This window comes from Acanthochromis polyacanthus, chromosome 16, assembly GCF_021347895.1.
Source record: "Acanthochromis polyacanthus isolate Apoly-LR-REF ecotype Palm Island chromosome 16, KAUST_Apoly_ChrSc, whole genome shotgun sequence".
Lineage (NCBI taxonomy): Eukaryota > Metazoa > Chordata > Actinopteri > Pomacentridae > Acanthochromis > Acanthochromis polyacanthus.
In genome coordinates this window covers 17,387,050-17,404,713 of record NC_067128.1, presented here as the reverse complement: position 1 = coordinate 17,404,713, position 17,664 = coordinate 17,387,050, and the positions used below count along the sequence as shown (strand labels likewise).

General features: G+C 39.5%; 1 protein-coding gene across 1 annotated transcript in view; it reads left to right on the top strand.

The window, feature by feature from the left end:
* The first annotated feature begins 4,027 nt into the window (after positions 1-4,027).
* The window catches only part of afdna (afadin, adherens junction formation factor a), a 111,537-nt gene continuing 97,900 nt past the window's right edge, over positions 4,028-17,664 (top strand). Inside the window, 1 exon segment of the mRNA XM_051937040.1 lies at positions 4,028-4,346. Coding sequence (XP_051793000.1) covers positions 4,245-4,346 — 102 coding nt within the window. The 5' untranslated portion in view covers positions 4,028-4,244.

Below are 17,664 nucleotides of genomic sequence, written 5' to 3'. Positions count from 1 at the left end.
AAATGCAAAGCAGAGCAGGATCAAAACAAATGATCTCACTGGCTGTTTATCAGAAGCTGACAGTTGAAGTGACTCTTCCAGTTACTGGAGCTGTCCACTGATAAAGAATGTCTAAACTGGTAGCAGCAGCTGTATAGATTGTAGATTCTCAACAATCAGTGCAATTTATGACTGTAACCTCTCAGTGAGTGTGTGTGTGTACTGAAGCTGCGATGACATCAGAAATACAGGAAGTGGTAGTCCTATCTGGTAAAGCTGGTTTCCTGTTGTGGTTTCTCACTTCTGCTGTTGATGTCAAACGAGTTCAGCCTGAATTCACACGTCCTCTCATGACTGGCAATAGAATCTGGAGCTGCTTTTTGGCTATACTTGAACTAACCAAGCAGATGGGGGTAATTACAGTTAAACTTCATAAAGGAAATCAGTTAAATCAACTCATCTTTTCTAATTTACTGAATGTAAATACTTACAGGTTGCTCATTTCCCTCCCACTGAGTTGACAATGTGTGTTTTTTTTTTAATTTTCAGACCACTTTGGAACTTAAAATCATGACCTCTTATGACTTGAGGCATTTTGACTTAATAAAATGAGCTGAATGAATGAATGCCTAAGAGTTCACTCGACTCCACTTAAATTAAGTTCATAAGAAGCAAAACTAACAGCCAGTCTGCCCTGATGAATAAAATTCTGTGCTCTTCAATGCAACTGAGAAGCTGTGACTGACTGAGCTGAGACCAAAAGTGAGGAGTCAAAAATTCAGATAATTTTTTTGCAGAACTGCCGTGTGCTTTTACACAGAGCAGAGGAGATGACAACAGAGGCTGAAAGGAAAATAAATATTCTTCATTAATCAGATTAAAGCAGCATGACTGATAAACAGCATACAGAGGAGTAAGTGGTCAGCAAGTAGGTGGACACATCCAGCATAGTGAAATATCTTTCTAGAGGTAATGTACAGAGTAGTATAAATCAGTTTGTTGAGTCTATAAAAATATAAATATTAAAAATAATTATAGCACGTATTGTACTAAGCTGGGAAAATACTGAAAAAGTTTTTGTCAATATCTGCAAAACAAATGATCAAAGAAAACAAATTGTTGTTTTATATGATTTGTGACATTTAACTTTGTTTTGCTGCACAGAAGACATTTTTTTTTAGTTTCTTTCTTTTACTTTCTGCTTCTAGTCAGAGTTGTGGTGCTTATATAGAGGTTATACTGCCATGAAAAATGAGCCAACAGTGAGTAAAATGTAACTGGAGCAAAAATCTAAGTAATGTATGGCTGTCAGATAGATATGATACATTTAAATGTACATTTACACTATACCATAGCTCCAAATGGTTCCTTTGTTTTAGTGCAAAAAAAAAGTACATTCTGAAAATGTTCACATTTAGGGAATTATCTATTTACAAAGCATTATGATCAACCTGAAATTTCTGGAAAAAAATTCCATTTCGGCAACATTAGACCTCAGTTTATTATTTACACGTTACAACTTCCAGATCACAGAGTGTCGACAAAGGAACAAAACATTTATTCACGGGTATTTGGAACTGAATGATATAGTGTTTTACTTTATGATCAAAATGACAAAAGTCAGACAAAAAAAGAGACAAAAACAACAAAAACAAGACAAAATATTACAAAAATGAGACACAAAATGACAAAGAAACAATGATTTTTACCAAAATTACAAAAAAGACAAAAAGAAGGCAAAATATTACATAAATGAGACACAAAATGAAAAAATGAGACAAATGACATGAAAAAAAGAGGAAAAAATTGACAAAAACTTTCAAAGCAACACAAACATGGATAACTCAAGTGAGACAAAAAGCATAAAATGACAAAAATGACACACAAAACAATGAATAAAGCAAAACACGAAATTACAAAAATACGGCAAAAAACACAAGTGAGACAAAGGGAAACATAAAACGATAAAAACAAGAAACAAAACGACAAAAGTCAGACAAAAAAGACAAAAACAAGACAAAATTTTACAAAAAATGAAACAAAAAATGACAAAACAACAATGAGCAATCTAGCATTTTACTTTATGATCAAAACAACTTGTCACGGTCTAGAAATTATTTTAAATTTATAGTTTTATAAAGTTACAGTCTACAGTTATCGTAATTTTTACACTTTACACAGTTGTTTTGCGGGCCGGATTGGATCCTCTGGAGGACTGGTTTTTGGCACCCAGGCCTCATGTTTTACACCCCTGTATTAGAACATTTTACTTAATTACAACACTTGAATACATGTACACGCTTATTGCCGCATGTCACAAACTGACTTCTCTTCTTAGTTTTTGTTTTAAGACATCAGTAGTATATGCTAAACTTAAATTATTCCAGATTGTTTGCTGTTTACCTTTTGCCTCAGTCATCTGTGTACTGTTAGATCAGCTATTCTGATAAAAGTCTATTTTCATTCATTACTCACACATGATGTCAACGCAGCACTCACCCATTATAGACCAACACCCACAAATTCAGGCACTGTGACTAATGTGTTTGTAAGAAGCCAGGGCTACTGTTCGACACCCTGTCTGGGAGAGTAGGTGGGAGGCTCACATGACTAACCACTGCTGCATCCCAGCTATTTTAGTAGATGTGATCACCACCATGTTCCTGACATTTCACATGTATCTGCCTGATATTTGGTGACCTTTTAGAGTCACTGACAACTGTGTGTTAATAAGAGCTGGTGTTTACATGGATGGAGAACACACACACACACACACAGAGAGAGAGAGAGAGAGAGGAAACAAGCTTGATTATGAGGAGTGCGTCCACAGGAAGGAAAAACCTGCAGTGACATAGGTTATCAGTTAGCTGGAACTGCAGACAATGGTTTATTCATCCCAAAAATATAGGTGTTTTTTGGGATAGTGTGTGGTTACTTTCTTAGTTACTTTCTTCTTCTGTTTGCTGCAATGATTTCACATGTAAGTTTTCCAGAAATTACTATTTTGTAATCTGTAAATGAAGTAGATGAAAGAAGACAAACTGGTGCATTGTTTGCAGTGTGGCAGATATATATATATATATATATATATATATACATATATATATATATATATATATATATATATATATATATATATATATATATATAGATAGATAGATAGATAGATAGATAGATAGATAGATAGATAGATAGATAGATGGTGTCATTGGATTGAGGGACTTGGCAGTGCTACGTGGCTAAAGCTGTTATTAGAGACAATAGAAAAAACTCATCTACTACATCTCTAATGAATTCAATTGTGTGCATAATATAAAAAACCAAATATCAGATCCCTGTCTTCAATAATTAATTCACAACCCGTAATGAGATTTGCAGAGTATATTTGTTCAGCAAAACAATAGGCAAAGTTCTATTTTTTTTTTTAAATTCAAACTTATTTTGTCAGGCATGCCATTAAGAACAAATGTCATTACCTATTTACGGCAGTGATCTGGCAAAAGGCAAAGCCTCTTGACAGAGCGATGTGAGGACTGAGATAAAACACCAAACAAATATAATATAACTAACAATTCAAACTGATATACATATGTAGTAAATCTTGGTGTCAAACATATAATTTGCCGCACTCTAGTTAAAAACAGCAGCAGGATGTGTGTGTTTGTTTTTGTATTGTTTTTTATTTTTCATTTAATGCATTTTCTACCTTTCCTGCACAAGCTTGTGGTTACTTTCAGTCAATTGTGAACACATCATATCTTCTACAATAACTTCATTTCAAATATGCATATAAATAAAAATACTCCTAATTGTGAGATTTCATCAAAGAACGTCAGATTTGTAGATATTAAAAGTTTGGGATAGCTCGTTTAGACGGTTAATTTAAAATGGATGGCTTAATTAACCGGCACATATTGACGTAATCCTGCTTACTAGCCTAAGTAGCCTACTTATTAGTGACCCTTTGTTCATGTAGAAAGCAGCGTCATGAATCACATTTATTGGATCTCAAACAGTTAATAGGGCTGCGCGTTCACAGACATACAGCGGGAGCGCGCAGATACGCACCGGGAACGCGAAGCAGAAACAGATCAGACAGCAGGACGGTGGGTGAGCTGAGAGACAGACCGCACGAAGTAGTGGCGATAAAACACACCTGACCCTTTGGTTTCTGCGGCGGCGTTTTCTCCCTTTGTGGACTAACGTTACGGGAAGTTTTATACAACAGCACAGACGCTTGGAGAGGGTCACAAAGGCAGTCCACCATGTCGGGGAGCAGGGAGGAGGAGAGGAGGAAACTGGCCGACATCATCAACCACTGGAACGCCAACCGGCTCGACCTGTTCGAGATCAGCCGGCCGACAGAGGTAGGAGACCAGCCCGAAGTAGCAGGAGAGGCCGCGGGCCCGCAGGCCCCCTCCTGAGTGAATGGGAGCCTGTAAAGCTACCACAGGCTGACACTCGTGTTGGAAATGTTGAAAGCCAAGCTGTTGTGGGCAGCGTGGTTTACTTGGTTTACTCGGTGGTAAGTCCCCTTGCGTGCACGGAGAGAATGAACGCCAAACTCCATTGAAAAATCTGACGATTTACAACACCCTAGCATGTACAGCACGGGGCCTTTACTGTTAAATTAACCTTTCAGCTTTCATGGCGGCTACCTAAGCAAGTTATTTAATGGTACGCACTTCAGCATTGTGTGCAGGTAAATGTCTTTTTTTAAAAGAAACATTTACTAACATAGCTAGCTACTAGCTTCCGCCCACAACTCTATTTGGCAAGTAACAAGAATAATTTTTAAAGTTGACCGGATACCTAAACAGCTTGTGCTTTATGTATAATAAATATGCCGAATTAAAATGAATATCAATAATGTATTGAATATCTTGTACTGTGTTCTTGGAGACGTTAATGTGTGCGATATTGAAGCCGACACTGAATTGCCAGATTTTGAATGGAGTTTGGCGTGTTGATATCTCCAATACAAGAGGGAACGGCACGTAATGGGGCTAGCTAGCTAGTTAGCAAGCCTTACCTGTAGAATAAACAGGAACCCTGACATTTTCTTAAATAAAAGAAACTGTCTCGCCTGTTTATTGAATTCCTTGCATAACACTAGTATTTTAATGAAAGCTCAAACTTGTAATACATCCAGCTATGCCTACATTAGCTGCGTGTAGCAAGTGTGCAGCAATGCCTGCAATGTCTAATAAACCCAGTAGCACGGTGAGGGTGCTTGATACGTTGGGCAAATAGATAAAAGCTTAAAGTATTAGCAACAAGCTAGGTGTAAATGCTTACACCCGGTAGGGCACACAAAGCAGGAATGCTGTTAGCCTACAAGCCATAACACAGTCCCCCTGACAGTGCAATACACTGGCCATGTCATGTCGTCCTGCATTGTCCTTACACTAGCTAGCTTGATGCGAGCTGCTTGTTTGACCAGCAATAATTTGACCCTGCAACATATTGAGGAGCAGTGCTGTAATTAAATCGCCCGTCTGGAATCAGGTTGTTTACTAATAACATGACAGGATAAGAAACTCCACCCTGCAGACTTTCAGCTAGCAAGCTACCAGAGAGCAGCTAGGTTTGATGATGTCTGTAGTCCTTAACAAGTTAGTTAATATCCACCGAACCTTACCCCTGCCTGGAGCATCTCATGGCCAAGTAGTTTTGATTTAAAGCTACAACTGTGATTGTGTCAGCTGCAGTGTTTTTAGGCGGGCAGCCTACCCCCACCTCTCCTTGGATAAGGGTGTAGGGGGGCCACAGGGTCCCCTCTCCTCTTCTTGAGCCGATTAATTTATCAGGATTGAAACTGTCCAGCCGTTGGTCAGCGTTGTGTACTGCACACACACACAATCTCTCCATTCTGTGGGCAATGATTAACCCTGTCCAGAAGTTCTCAAGGCTGTAATTCTCTCAGTGCACAAGGAGCATTGCTTCAGCGTTGCTCCCGAAGCATGCTTAGTGTAGTCCAGTAGAACATGATTAAATGTAAGCAGATGCGTGGCCTTCCTTGCCACACCACGCCCTGCCCATATGTCAGCTGGTAGAGCCCCCAAGCTGCACAAATGTCCTTCAAACTGTCTAGACTGCTCCTAAGTGTTGCTGTGCATTAAATATGATGTGCTAGATATAAACATTTACAATATGATCTATGATTGACACTTGTGTTGGATTTGATTTACCACACAAGATCAGAATATCTGATAATTTACATTGCTAGATTTCTGAATTTCAGACCAACCTGCCATTGAGAGCAGTGAGATCATTCGTGTGATTAGATTAGCCATAGTTGACTGATTAGTCTGGAGCAAAGGTTCTCAAACTTTTTAATCTTGCAAACCCAAACTGAATAAGTCCTGCTGTGGGACTTATGGTGGGGCTCATTATAACATAACAGGTACTGGAGTCACATGGGAACTCACAGAGGGTAGAGATTCAATAAACACTGGACTTGGCACAATAGTTGTACAGTGTTCAAACGCAATCACATCAAGGGTTTATTTTATTTGGATTAAAAGACTGTGGGAAAGTTTGCTTTGTTTCAGTTTTGTATATAGACTGTCTGGGCTCACACATGGCTTGGTTGTTCGTGAACATAAGGAAAAGGTGGAGATTTGGTAATTTACATTCCCTCCAGTTTTTGGTGTGATGTGTTTGGTGGTTTGGTGATCTGGTGGGGATGGAATGTACAGGCATCTACACCATGCTCAGATTTAACTCATGTAAATAGTTAGACATGCTGCCTGTTGGTTAATTACTAGTATCTCAAGCTCATACAGTTGCTGTTCAAAAAAAGTAGCATTGCAAAATTTGCTACATCACCTAAAAGGATAATGTCAGTCCTGTGTGAAGAGAACCATTATACTTTTTTAAGATTGTGAGCACAATGTCTGCAAGCACCTTTCTGCAGCTCATTGTACTTGGAAAACTGTACATAAAGGGAAAAGCTGTCACCAAGATTGTCCTGATACGTTTGATATGGAAACAACAGCAGATCCAAAGCAATATTTTAGAGACCAAAGTTCAGAACTGAAAAGCAGATGTTTATAAATTTGGAAATGGGTCCAGTTCACAAAACTGTTTCTTTTTAGCCTCTTATGAAGGGAATAAGCTCCAGGAAATGCCTTGAAAGCTACTGTGGAGTGTTGGAGGCACATATCTAAAACAATGACAGTACAATGACACACATTGTACAGGACAAGCAGGCCATGCATTTGGTGCAAGGAACAATTCCAGATAAATGATAGAGAGTAGATGATGCACATTGCCTTACAAATGTGCTCTTTGAGTTCAGTCACTGTGCTCTCAGCCAGTTTGCATACAGCAATACAATTAGACCTAAAGAAGTGGCAGTGACAGTCTTGTAATTAGCAGGTAGTAGTCCTCTTTAGGCCAGTAACTACATGTAGCTGTGTCATTAATCAGGCTGGTCTGACGTTTCTTATGTTGACATTTTCCTTGGCACGGGCATTTTGAAGCTGTAGTTCAGTGGCAGGGTTGCTTCCTCTGTAAGTGTGATTTTATTTTATTTTTTTCCTCACTTGTGCTGAATCATGTAAATCAGGTTGTATGTTTTAAAGCCACTTCTTGTCGAGATGAGGCAAAGCCAAATGAGTTGAACTATTTGTTATATTTATGTAATGCAGTTAAGACAGTTTTAAAGTTCCTCCACTTGTCCTGAGTGCTGACCTAGGGAAGTTTTTCACGTTTTTTTTCTGAGCAGCTCAACAGAGGCTTACGGTTTAAAAATGAGAACAGCAGCTTTTTAGTTTGTCCAGTTCTGATTTGATCCTGCATGGAACAAAGCCTCCTGCACCACAAACGTCACCTACGTTGTGCAGTGAGTCCTCATAACCTCTGCAGGCTGTTCAATATTTGCGGGATAAGTTATATCTATACACATACAAATGTAGAATTTTGCTTAAAATCCTACTGATTTGACTGTACTGCTTATTATCCTGTAGATTACTGATCCCAAAATGAGCCCCTGCAAGAGCATAAAAAACAGAATTATTATTAGATCTACATTGTTCAATCTAAATTTAAGATGTTTAAAAGAAATAAATGCTTCAAGTAGTCTTTTATAGAGCTTTTAAGTTGCAACAGAGCTAGAAATCAAGCAAATATTACGTCATATATTACATACTTTTACTACATTTGGCCACTGTTGGTTGGGATCATGTTCCCACAGAGAACAACGGGCTTAATACAGTACGACAGATATTTTCTTTGTATTCTGTTGGCTTAGGTAGCCGGAGCAGGAAGCCTTGTCTATTAATGCACACTTTTTTTACATTATGTAGCTCATACAGATACTTGAATCCTGTAAGTGTCTGTTAGTCAGACATGGACAAGGTTTTTGTGACACTGGCCTGGGCTTTCTAGTTGCCAGTATTGCTGATGGATTCAATTTAATCAAAAAAACGTTCTGAATTTGTCTGTGCAGATGACATAGCAATAACACTTAATGTCAGCTTTGCCTGTAATTACAGTCTGCTGTGACAGAACGACACAAGTCATCCGTGACACAAGTCACAAGGGCTACTATGACTCGCTGGCTGTTGATGTAACCTCCCTCCAGATGACGTACAACTGGCTGAATGAATGTAGAGTAATATCTCACATTGATTTGCTCTTAATTTTATGGACACCTCTTACACTTGGAAAGTTGGCTTTTGAGAAAATTTGTGAATGCTGTCTTAACAGGATGTCAGATGTTACCATCAGAACAGAGTAAGGTGGAGGACTGTATGATTATAAATGCATACAGCTGGTCTAAATGTGGCTTTAAATAAACTCATCAGCCTCATTTATGTATTGAAGTGCTGTATAGGATGACAGCGTGTTAATAAGCTGTGACATTTCCAGTATTACATCAGAGATAAAGAGACTTAGAAACTGTGGTGGTTTGTAACATTTGCAGGAAAGTAAAAGCTGCAGGTTTATAGCAGGAGTGACCACATCTGATCAGTGGATTCCTCGCAGCACAAAACTTTCACTGGCTAGTGTTACTGCAGCAGCATATGGTTACTTTTTCCTGCATATGAAGAAATAAACAGCAGGATGGCGGACAGTGAAAGTATTCATTTGATTTCTTTATAGAGCAGATTGTCATACCAGAGGCTTGGGGTGTGTTTATGTTGCTCCTTTTGACTATATTCATGGGCTGAAGCACAAAAAAATAGAAATTACCTTCATCACAAATGTCTTTGACCTTTTCTGATCATGTTAAAACTCAGAAAAAACATAATTTTCTCATAGTACTTACTTATAATTTGAGGTGAAAGGTACTTACTAGCAGGAAGTTTGCGTCCACCTTCTTTCTTTCCCGTGTGCTGTGAAACACAGCATGGAAGCAGACTGGCAGTGACATTAGCCGCCACTCTCTCCCTTTCCCTGCTGGACAGGAAGCAGGAAGCTGAACAGGAAGTGTGTGTTTTGTGGAGATAGTGTGTTTCCTGTCGTCTAGGTGGAATGACTGTTTTTTCAGAGTGATGCGTGATCAGATTTTCTTTTATTTACCAATTAGTTCCAGATTCTCAATCTTCAGAATAACTCTTCCTACCAGAGGCTTCATGGCTGTGCCTTTTAGAAAGTCTGTCACTACTGCCAAAACTGGCTGCAACCTACCAGTAAAAATAAATCTAAATAAATATTCTTGCAAATAAAAAAATAGCAAAGCAAATATCCATTAAGGTGCAGCACTTAAGATATTAAATATGCGTAAACTGCGCTGTACTTGTACCCACATTAGCAGCTTTCAGCCTCACATTAGGATTGTACAACACAAGTATTCTCTCAAATAAAAAATACATAATATCCATTCCACTACTTGAGCTGTGCCATGGCTGTCAGGTAATTCTCAGTCACCCTAGACATCCACCCACTCGTCATGAGAGCAGCAGATGCACTGGTTAAGTTGCGGAGAACTGTAGCTTGTGTTTGTTCATAAAGGGCTACTATGACTGATATACAGATGAGAGGGGACTTTGTAAGAGGGCTTGACTGCTTTCAGTGTGCTTAAAACCGTGTTCTCAACAATAAGAGTATGGTCGAATATCTGCTGCTGTCAAAACACCTCAGGTGTTTATTGCTTTCGACCTAGGCCATTCTGTATATTGAGTATATACCAGTTGCTTGCCTAGAAAAAGTATTTGTTTCAAACACAGCAATCTCATGAAATGTGCAGGAGTTAATTTTTGCCATTTTTGCTGTAGAATTTTAGATTTTGATAGTAGTATGTTTGTTTTGAGAAAATTGATGTGGAAACTCTGAGTAGACCAAGTTTCCAGAGACCATTGTCCAGTTTTGATTAATTGCAAATAACTGTTGGCCTCAGTGATTTGCACATTGATCGCAAGTGCAAGAGGAGATGGATACTTCTGGATATATGGTAAAGTTTGACAGTAGAGTCATTGTCAAATCTGCCCGTGGCTTTCACAAGACAGACATTTAATCAGCCTTTTACTGCCCATTACAGTTCAATAGAGCTCAAGGTGTCATCTTCAAATGTCTTTGTTTTTCTGACCAATAATTTAAAACCCAGAAATTAATGTTATTGAATGGCTACATTGCTTCAAAAACAGCTTAAACAATGAATCAGTTAAGCTTAAGCTTCTGATTCATAGTCTGTCTACTTGTTTAAGTCAATTAAGGCTAATAAAACGATCACACAGGCATCACTTTTCCCCTTATGGGCCTGTTTACATGTGCACAAAGATCACTTTTCATTTAATGTGCTAAGCAGTAAAGTAGATCACATAGTGTAGATTAGCAGTTACTGGATGGAGCAAAACATTACGGTGTTAGTTTTTTTGTTAGTTGTTTTTGGAATAAGAGCATCATTGAACAGGCCCAGTGGAAAATTATACTGTTTTTTGATGGTATGGGGTCTCATTTGTAATGAAGAAAAGGACTGAAAACATTTGTTACTGGCTCATGTCTGCCTTTGACTAAAAAGGCAGTGTGGACTTGGTGCATCGCTGTTGTCAGCAGCAGCTGCTGGTAGTAGAAACATGTTTAAGCATAGTGGAGGCCTGTTTAACAGATCTGAGTCTTCAGCCACAATGACAGTACCATGAGGTCACACACATGCAGTAGCTGACCGCTGTTTGCATTTATCTCAGTTTGCATTGTTCCTCTGTGTGTTCATTGGCCATGCCCTCCCTTGCTCTTTCCGTCTCTCCCTCAGCATGTCATGTGACTGCTGGCTGGCTGCATCACCATGGTAACGCTGTGGCTGTGATGAGCGCAGACTACTGGAGCTCAAAAAAGAGGCCTCTCACACACTCACACCCTGTAGTTGACAGACGTGTACAAAAGAGTGTGCACTGACAAAGATGGTTGTGATAGAAGGTATTCTTAGCACAGGCTGAAGTAGCCATTACCAATTAGTTTGACAAGTGAACAGGATCTGCACAATTTACTGTTCTCTGAGTAGCAGGTGGGTACTTTGAAGCTGCTGGCTTTAAACCAAAATTTAAATCTGCATCAAAGTGTTGATGTTTGCATAGGAAAAGGCGCCCACTGTACCTCAGCTGAGCCTTTATGGTGACCTGAAACGCACATTTAGGCTTGTTTGAAGTTGCAGATTATTAAAGAACAAAGCAACATGATGGGGAATCTCAGGTAACATCCACACACAAGTTTTCATTTTTAAAACGGCATTATAAAGTTGGAAACAATCTTCATCTAGACATACATTTTAGCTGCATTTTAGAAATGATCTCTGAGCATACTAACACACCCAGAAATGTCATTCACATAACCATTTATGTACACCTGGCATGCGAATTGGTTGTGTGATTGCAGAATATGCTATGTTGGAAAATAATCACGGTGAAAAGTAAAACCACAAATTTCCTGAACTGTACAACAGCTGCTAACATGGGCAATAAGGTCAGCAACGTTTGTAATTTATCAGTGGTTGAATTAACCTCTGGTAGTCAAGGCTCAAGGCGATCACATGACAGGAATGCTACACATCAGGGAATGGCACCTAGTGACAACTGAGGCACATTCAGTGTGAACTTGGGTGTTTGCATCGTCTTCAAAAGTCTCAGTTTTTGCCCACAAGACTAAAACACAGTCCTGGAGCTTTCACACTAAATCATGGATAGCAGCGTTTTGAAAAGTTGCTTTTCAGAGTCCTAAAATGCTGGTCTTATCAGGACAGTTGGGTGTAAACGTAGTAAAAGTTACATTTTTTAAAACATTAGCGTGAACTTACTCCGTAGTCTCTGTAGTAAAAGAAGACGGAGGAGGTAAAGCTTAGCAGAGTGTGAATGGAAAAGAACATGCAGACTTATCAACTCTGTGAATAAAAGTAAACACACATAGAGGCAGGTGTGAAGCGCATATCGCTAGCAGTGATGTGAATTTTTCCAGTTTTCTTTCTTCCATTATCCTGTGGAAACTCTATCAGTGTGCTTTTTTTTTTTTTTTTAATTCCACTTCTGTGCATTTCTAACCAAAAATCAGCTCAGGGCAGTGCAGAGAGGGCAGAACAGCTGTTCGTTTTGGTCATTTCAGTGTTTAATTTGGCCTAAGTCTTAATTCTGGCTGCCACTCTAGCCTTTGACCTTGTCGACTACTTTTACTCAACAGTAGCATAGCTGCAATCCCAGCCACATCCAGCTGCAGGCCTGAGATAAAGCTAGCTCTGGATGTGACTGAAAGTCCATGTCCATCTGTGTTGTTGCTGTACACATCTACCGAGTGTCTGCCTATAGGCTCAGCCAGATGAAGCTGTAAATGTGTTGCATGTCACATTTCATGGCCAAACACTAGGTATGTCTGTGTGTGCACGTGTGAGAGTAATCGCACCACCGCAGTTCATTACAAAGCAGGGCAAAAGATCACGACCACAAGTCTTATAGCCTGTCCAGCAGACTTGCGACTCACTCACTCACTCACTCACTCACTCACTCACTCACTCACTCACTCACTCACTCACTCACTCACTCACTCACTCACTCACTCACACACACAAGTACACAGACAGATTTCAGTTCATTTCCACTGGCCAACCACTGCTCCTCTATACTAAACAGAGTCCTATGAAAACATCTTCAGTGTCTGTCACTGGTTGGGTGTTTTGTGGTTTAAACGGTAGCAAGTACATGTATGTCCCTGATAACACGCTGTCTTTTTCACTCTGGGCTAGTGCTGTGCTGCACGTCATTCCTATTGTTTGATATCATGTAAGTGAGCGATGCTGTTCTGTTTTTATTCAAACGTCTCAGATATTTTTCTGTAGAGTGTGAACTCACAGTTTCACTGCTGTTGTCATGCCTATTTGTCAGTTCATTCAGGCAAATCATCTTTTCACTTTGCAATCTCAGTATTTGTCAATTGTAAGACTTGATTTTTGTTTTCTATAAAAGTACTCAAAATCACAAATCAAGGAAATTGCAGCTGTAAATTGCTAAACATAAAACAACAATTGAAAATCATTTTGTCATTAGTTTTTCTTTGTAACTCATCAGTATCTAATCTTTTTACAGCTACATAGCTCACTGTGCCAGCTGCAATTAATGCTGCTGGCCTTGGTCTATTGGCTGCTGCCTATTAAAGAGAAGGATGGGTCCACACTGGACAGTCAGGATATTTATCACCACTGTTTATTTCCAACATGTTAGGAAGTCCAGTCCTGTACAGTGATTGAGTCTTTATTTGGGTCATGGGGCAAACTGTTCAGATCAAGGTGTGTCCATTATTAATAAATGTAAATTGGGGCTACACAATAAATTGTTTCAACGCTGACTTTGTGATGTGTTTACGTGCAATAGTCCTGTCAGAAATGAGCACATAACCTCAAATGCATCATGCTGTAGCTTTTTTTTTTTTTTTTGCTGCTTGATGCAAAAAGAAAACTTGCACGATTCTCATTTTACATGACTACAAAATAATCTATCTGACAGAACATAATTTACTCTGACTGGAGCATTCTTAGTTATATTAAGTTTTGTGTTTACCTCTATTTACAAGACACAGAGTTTGTTGACATCTAGACTCCACATGAGGAACAGGAGAGAAACACTGATAAGGAAGAAGCAGAAAGAGCCGCATGTCTTTATGCTGTATGGAATATTGTATGAGAATATTTCAGCTTCAGAATGAATGATGTAGACCAAGACCGGGTACCATGACAGCTGTGTCTTGCGATTGTTGCCACCACATGAGGCAGCGCAACTAATTTGTTTTACTATTTAAATCGCACTACAAAGCTGTGTAAGACGATTGCAAAGCCAGATCTGAATGATTTCCAAAGCGAAAAACTACTTTGGACGCCTTTTGCAGTGTTACACCACATGAGAAAGGTCCCAAATTGCTTTTCTCAGCCTTTGTAAAATAATTATTCACTTCTGAGGCACATGCACTCCACTACAAAAGCACCACAGTCCTAGAATGATTAATTCCTTCCAAATAGTTAAGCCATTTGGTGAAAATTTCTGTATTTTTGCATATTGCAATATTTATCACAGACATATCATACAGTCCTCTTGCAAATGTATGTCTGACAAAAGTCATGTAGTTGCTGTTTAGTCCAAAATAGGGCAAATAAAGAGAATTATACTTGGTGCTCTGTTAGCAGTGAAAAATGTTCATAATAAAAGAATGCCTCAAATATTCAGTATCTTGACTGAAGCACAGACATCTCAGCATCCAGATGCAAACCAAAGAGGCTGGTAGTAGTTTACAAACTGAAGCAACAGGAGCTGATTATTATGAAGCAAATACACAACTGATTATAGGTAGTTTTCATTTTGTAGCATGTGCCATCAAGCCCAGCCTCAGACTACTTTGTGTTTACACACAGAGAAGCATCACAAGACTAAGATACCAGCTAATGTAAAGCTGCAATGGAATATATCCCAAACACAAATTTATGTCATCTCTGCAGGTTCTAAAAAAGGTTTTACAAAGGTTAAGCCTTAAGAAGTCTTAAAATGCTGTGGTTTGTCATTGCCAAGTATTTAGTTAGTCGTCGTCCACAGACTTGCACTCTGCACATTTTATTTGCACATTTTGTTTAGGTTGCAAAATTTATCAGATAATTGATTGTTACTTTAATTTACAGGTTCTTTACGCCTTAAATTAAACTTGGTCAGTCTTGCAGAAACCCTGCTCTACTTTGGAGGCAGTTAATTTTCTGTGATGGCCCGCCGGATTCTGATCAATATATGCTAAACTGCCCCCTAAACAAGCATCTCTAAGCAATCCAGAATAACACATCAGCATGGTTTCTGTGAGAGGGCGTGGGTGTGTGCGTTTGAGGATCCAACTGGGTAATATGTCATGGTTTTCAGGGTCCCTGCTGCTCATGGTATTCCAGGAATGCAAATGGGATTTGAGTGTAGAATTCCAGTCAAAGAAGGTCAGGTAACCTGATAGATTCTCAGTGGAAATTGAGGAATGTCTGGGATTCCTAAAAACATAAAGAAATCTGTTTTGCTGTTGCTTGTAATGCGTGAATTTCTCAGCAAGTTTCAAAGATAAATGCAGCAGACAGTCTTCAGCCAAACTGCAGTGGGATTCTGAAAGTTCCCTCCCTAATAAAGAAGGAAAAAAGCAAATTTAGGAAAGACAAGGAATACACATGAGGGCCACAGCAGGAGTTCCTTTCTCCACGAACGCACATTTGTTGAGAAGCACCTGTGGTTCATAATCTCACTCTCTCTTTGCTCTTTCCCTCTGTCAGTTACACATTCCTTCTCTGTGATTTGGCCTCTCTCTTATCTATCTTTTCTTTCTTTCCTCTTGTTCTAAAACAAGCAGTGCATTGTGTGTGCTCAGCAGAGCAGCCCGCGCTCAAAGCTGTGTATATGTGTGTGAGTGTGTTTGTCCCAGCCAGCCTGTCAGACCACGTTAATCCCCTCAGAGGCCCAGCTCACCTCCTCCCCGCCTTGCCCCCCTTTTTTTCTCCTCTGCTGGCCTTCATTGGCTTGCATTGCCCTCTCAGCCACCTGATATGCTCTCCCACCTGTCAATCACAACCCACTCGAATCCACAAGGGCCAATCACATGAGAGGTAACCCCCCATTGACCTCACAGGATCAGACAGCAATCAGGCAAGCACCGATGACTGACTGTTTAGCACCGCTCACGACCAGCTCCCATGGTGCTTTGCAGCAGATCGATGTCTAAGTCGTGGCCCACAAGGAGGAAAAACAAGCAAGAGCAGTCTGTGCAATCATTGAGAGAAACAATGAGTAAAACCTATTGTTTGTCACATGTTGGTAGTGTACTTGTGGTTGGATGGCAGTAGCAGTAGGGCTGCAGAGTAGTGGAATTCAAAATGCATTTATCAAAAGCAGAATTTAATGAACCTTGTATTTCTTTCTTTGTTTTTAGTGGCTGTGAGTGCAGCGCAGCCCTAAGACATGTTTGGTTTTAAGAAAGGCCATTGTAGTCATCAAAGACTAGCTACACTTCTGCACAGCTTGCTGCCACACGTTTATGTGTCTATGTACTTGCATTTAACTGTCAATAAAATGCTTCTTTTGTGAAGAAAGATTTCCTGGGAACAGTAGTAAGTAGAAAATAGTCTTTATGAGTCTAATGGTCAAAACCAACATGGGCGGGATACTTCTGGATTAGTTGAACTTAATTACATTTTAAAAAGCCTTCCACAGTCTCTCTCACAAACACACACACACACACATGCACACAACTTTAACAAATATCAACACAGCACACAAGTTACATTCCACAACTCATAAAACCGGGACCACAAAGTATTTGGTGCAGTCTCTGTGTGCTGAAAAGTTTGCTGGTTTGGCGTCATTGGTCTGTGAGAACTATCAGCCTAACAAACTTATGACAGCAATTGTGTGGATGGACTCAAAGGGACATGACTTGACTTCACTTGTCATGATTTCTTTCTATGATGTCTTCAGAGGCTCTTTTTCAGTGATGGTGGTGCATTCTGTCGAGGCATTACGAAGGGAACAAATGTAAAGTTAAAGCTGTCATTTTACCAAAGAATCACATCCATAGCTGAAATTTCCCTACTACCCTACACATCAGTTTAGTGTTTTTCAGCTCCTTTTCTGCATTTAATTACCTGAAACACTACTGTTTTGGTTCAGTGTCAGTGCTCTCAGCGGTTTGGCTTTCAGCTGCAGCAACTGTCGTAACCCTTCTCGCAGACAGATAGTTGGCGAATAGCTGGTGAACAAAAGTGAACAAGAAGGAGATGGAGGAAACCAAGACGAAGCTAAATGGAGAGTATTGAGCCTTAATTTGTCAGATGTCCAGAAACTCCACATAAATGATAGTGCTGCATGTGTATTTAGCCAGCTTTTGTTTTCAAACAGTCCTCATGTCAATTCCACAAGGTGTTGTTATGCCACTGCATGACATAGCATTTACAGCCTGTCCCACTGTGCCTAAGTGGCCAAAAAAACAAAAAGAAAATCAATGCCTAACTTACAGGCTGCAATTAATTACCATGGCATGTGTTCAAGGGAGCACTTAAGGTTTAGTTTACTGTATGAAATGCACATTTAAGTAAATTGTTATCTGTTATCGTTTACTCAATCTGATTATAAATCCGTCAGGTTAAGTGAAAGCACAGCCTGTAATATTTGCAAGTTATCAAGACAGTGCTAATATTAAAAACTGCACAACTGACTGCAGCTCATTCAGACTGAAAAGGGAGCAGTTTTCAGC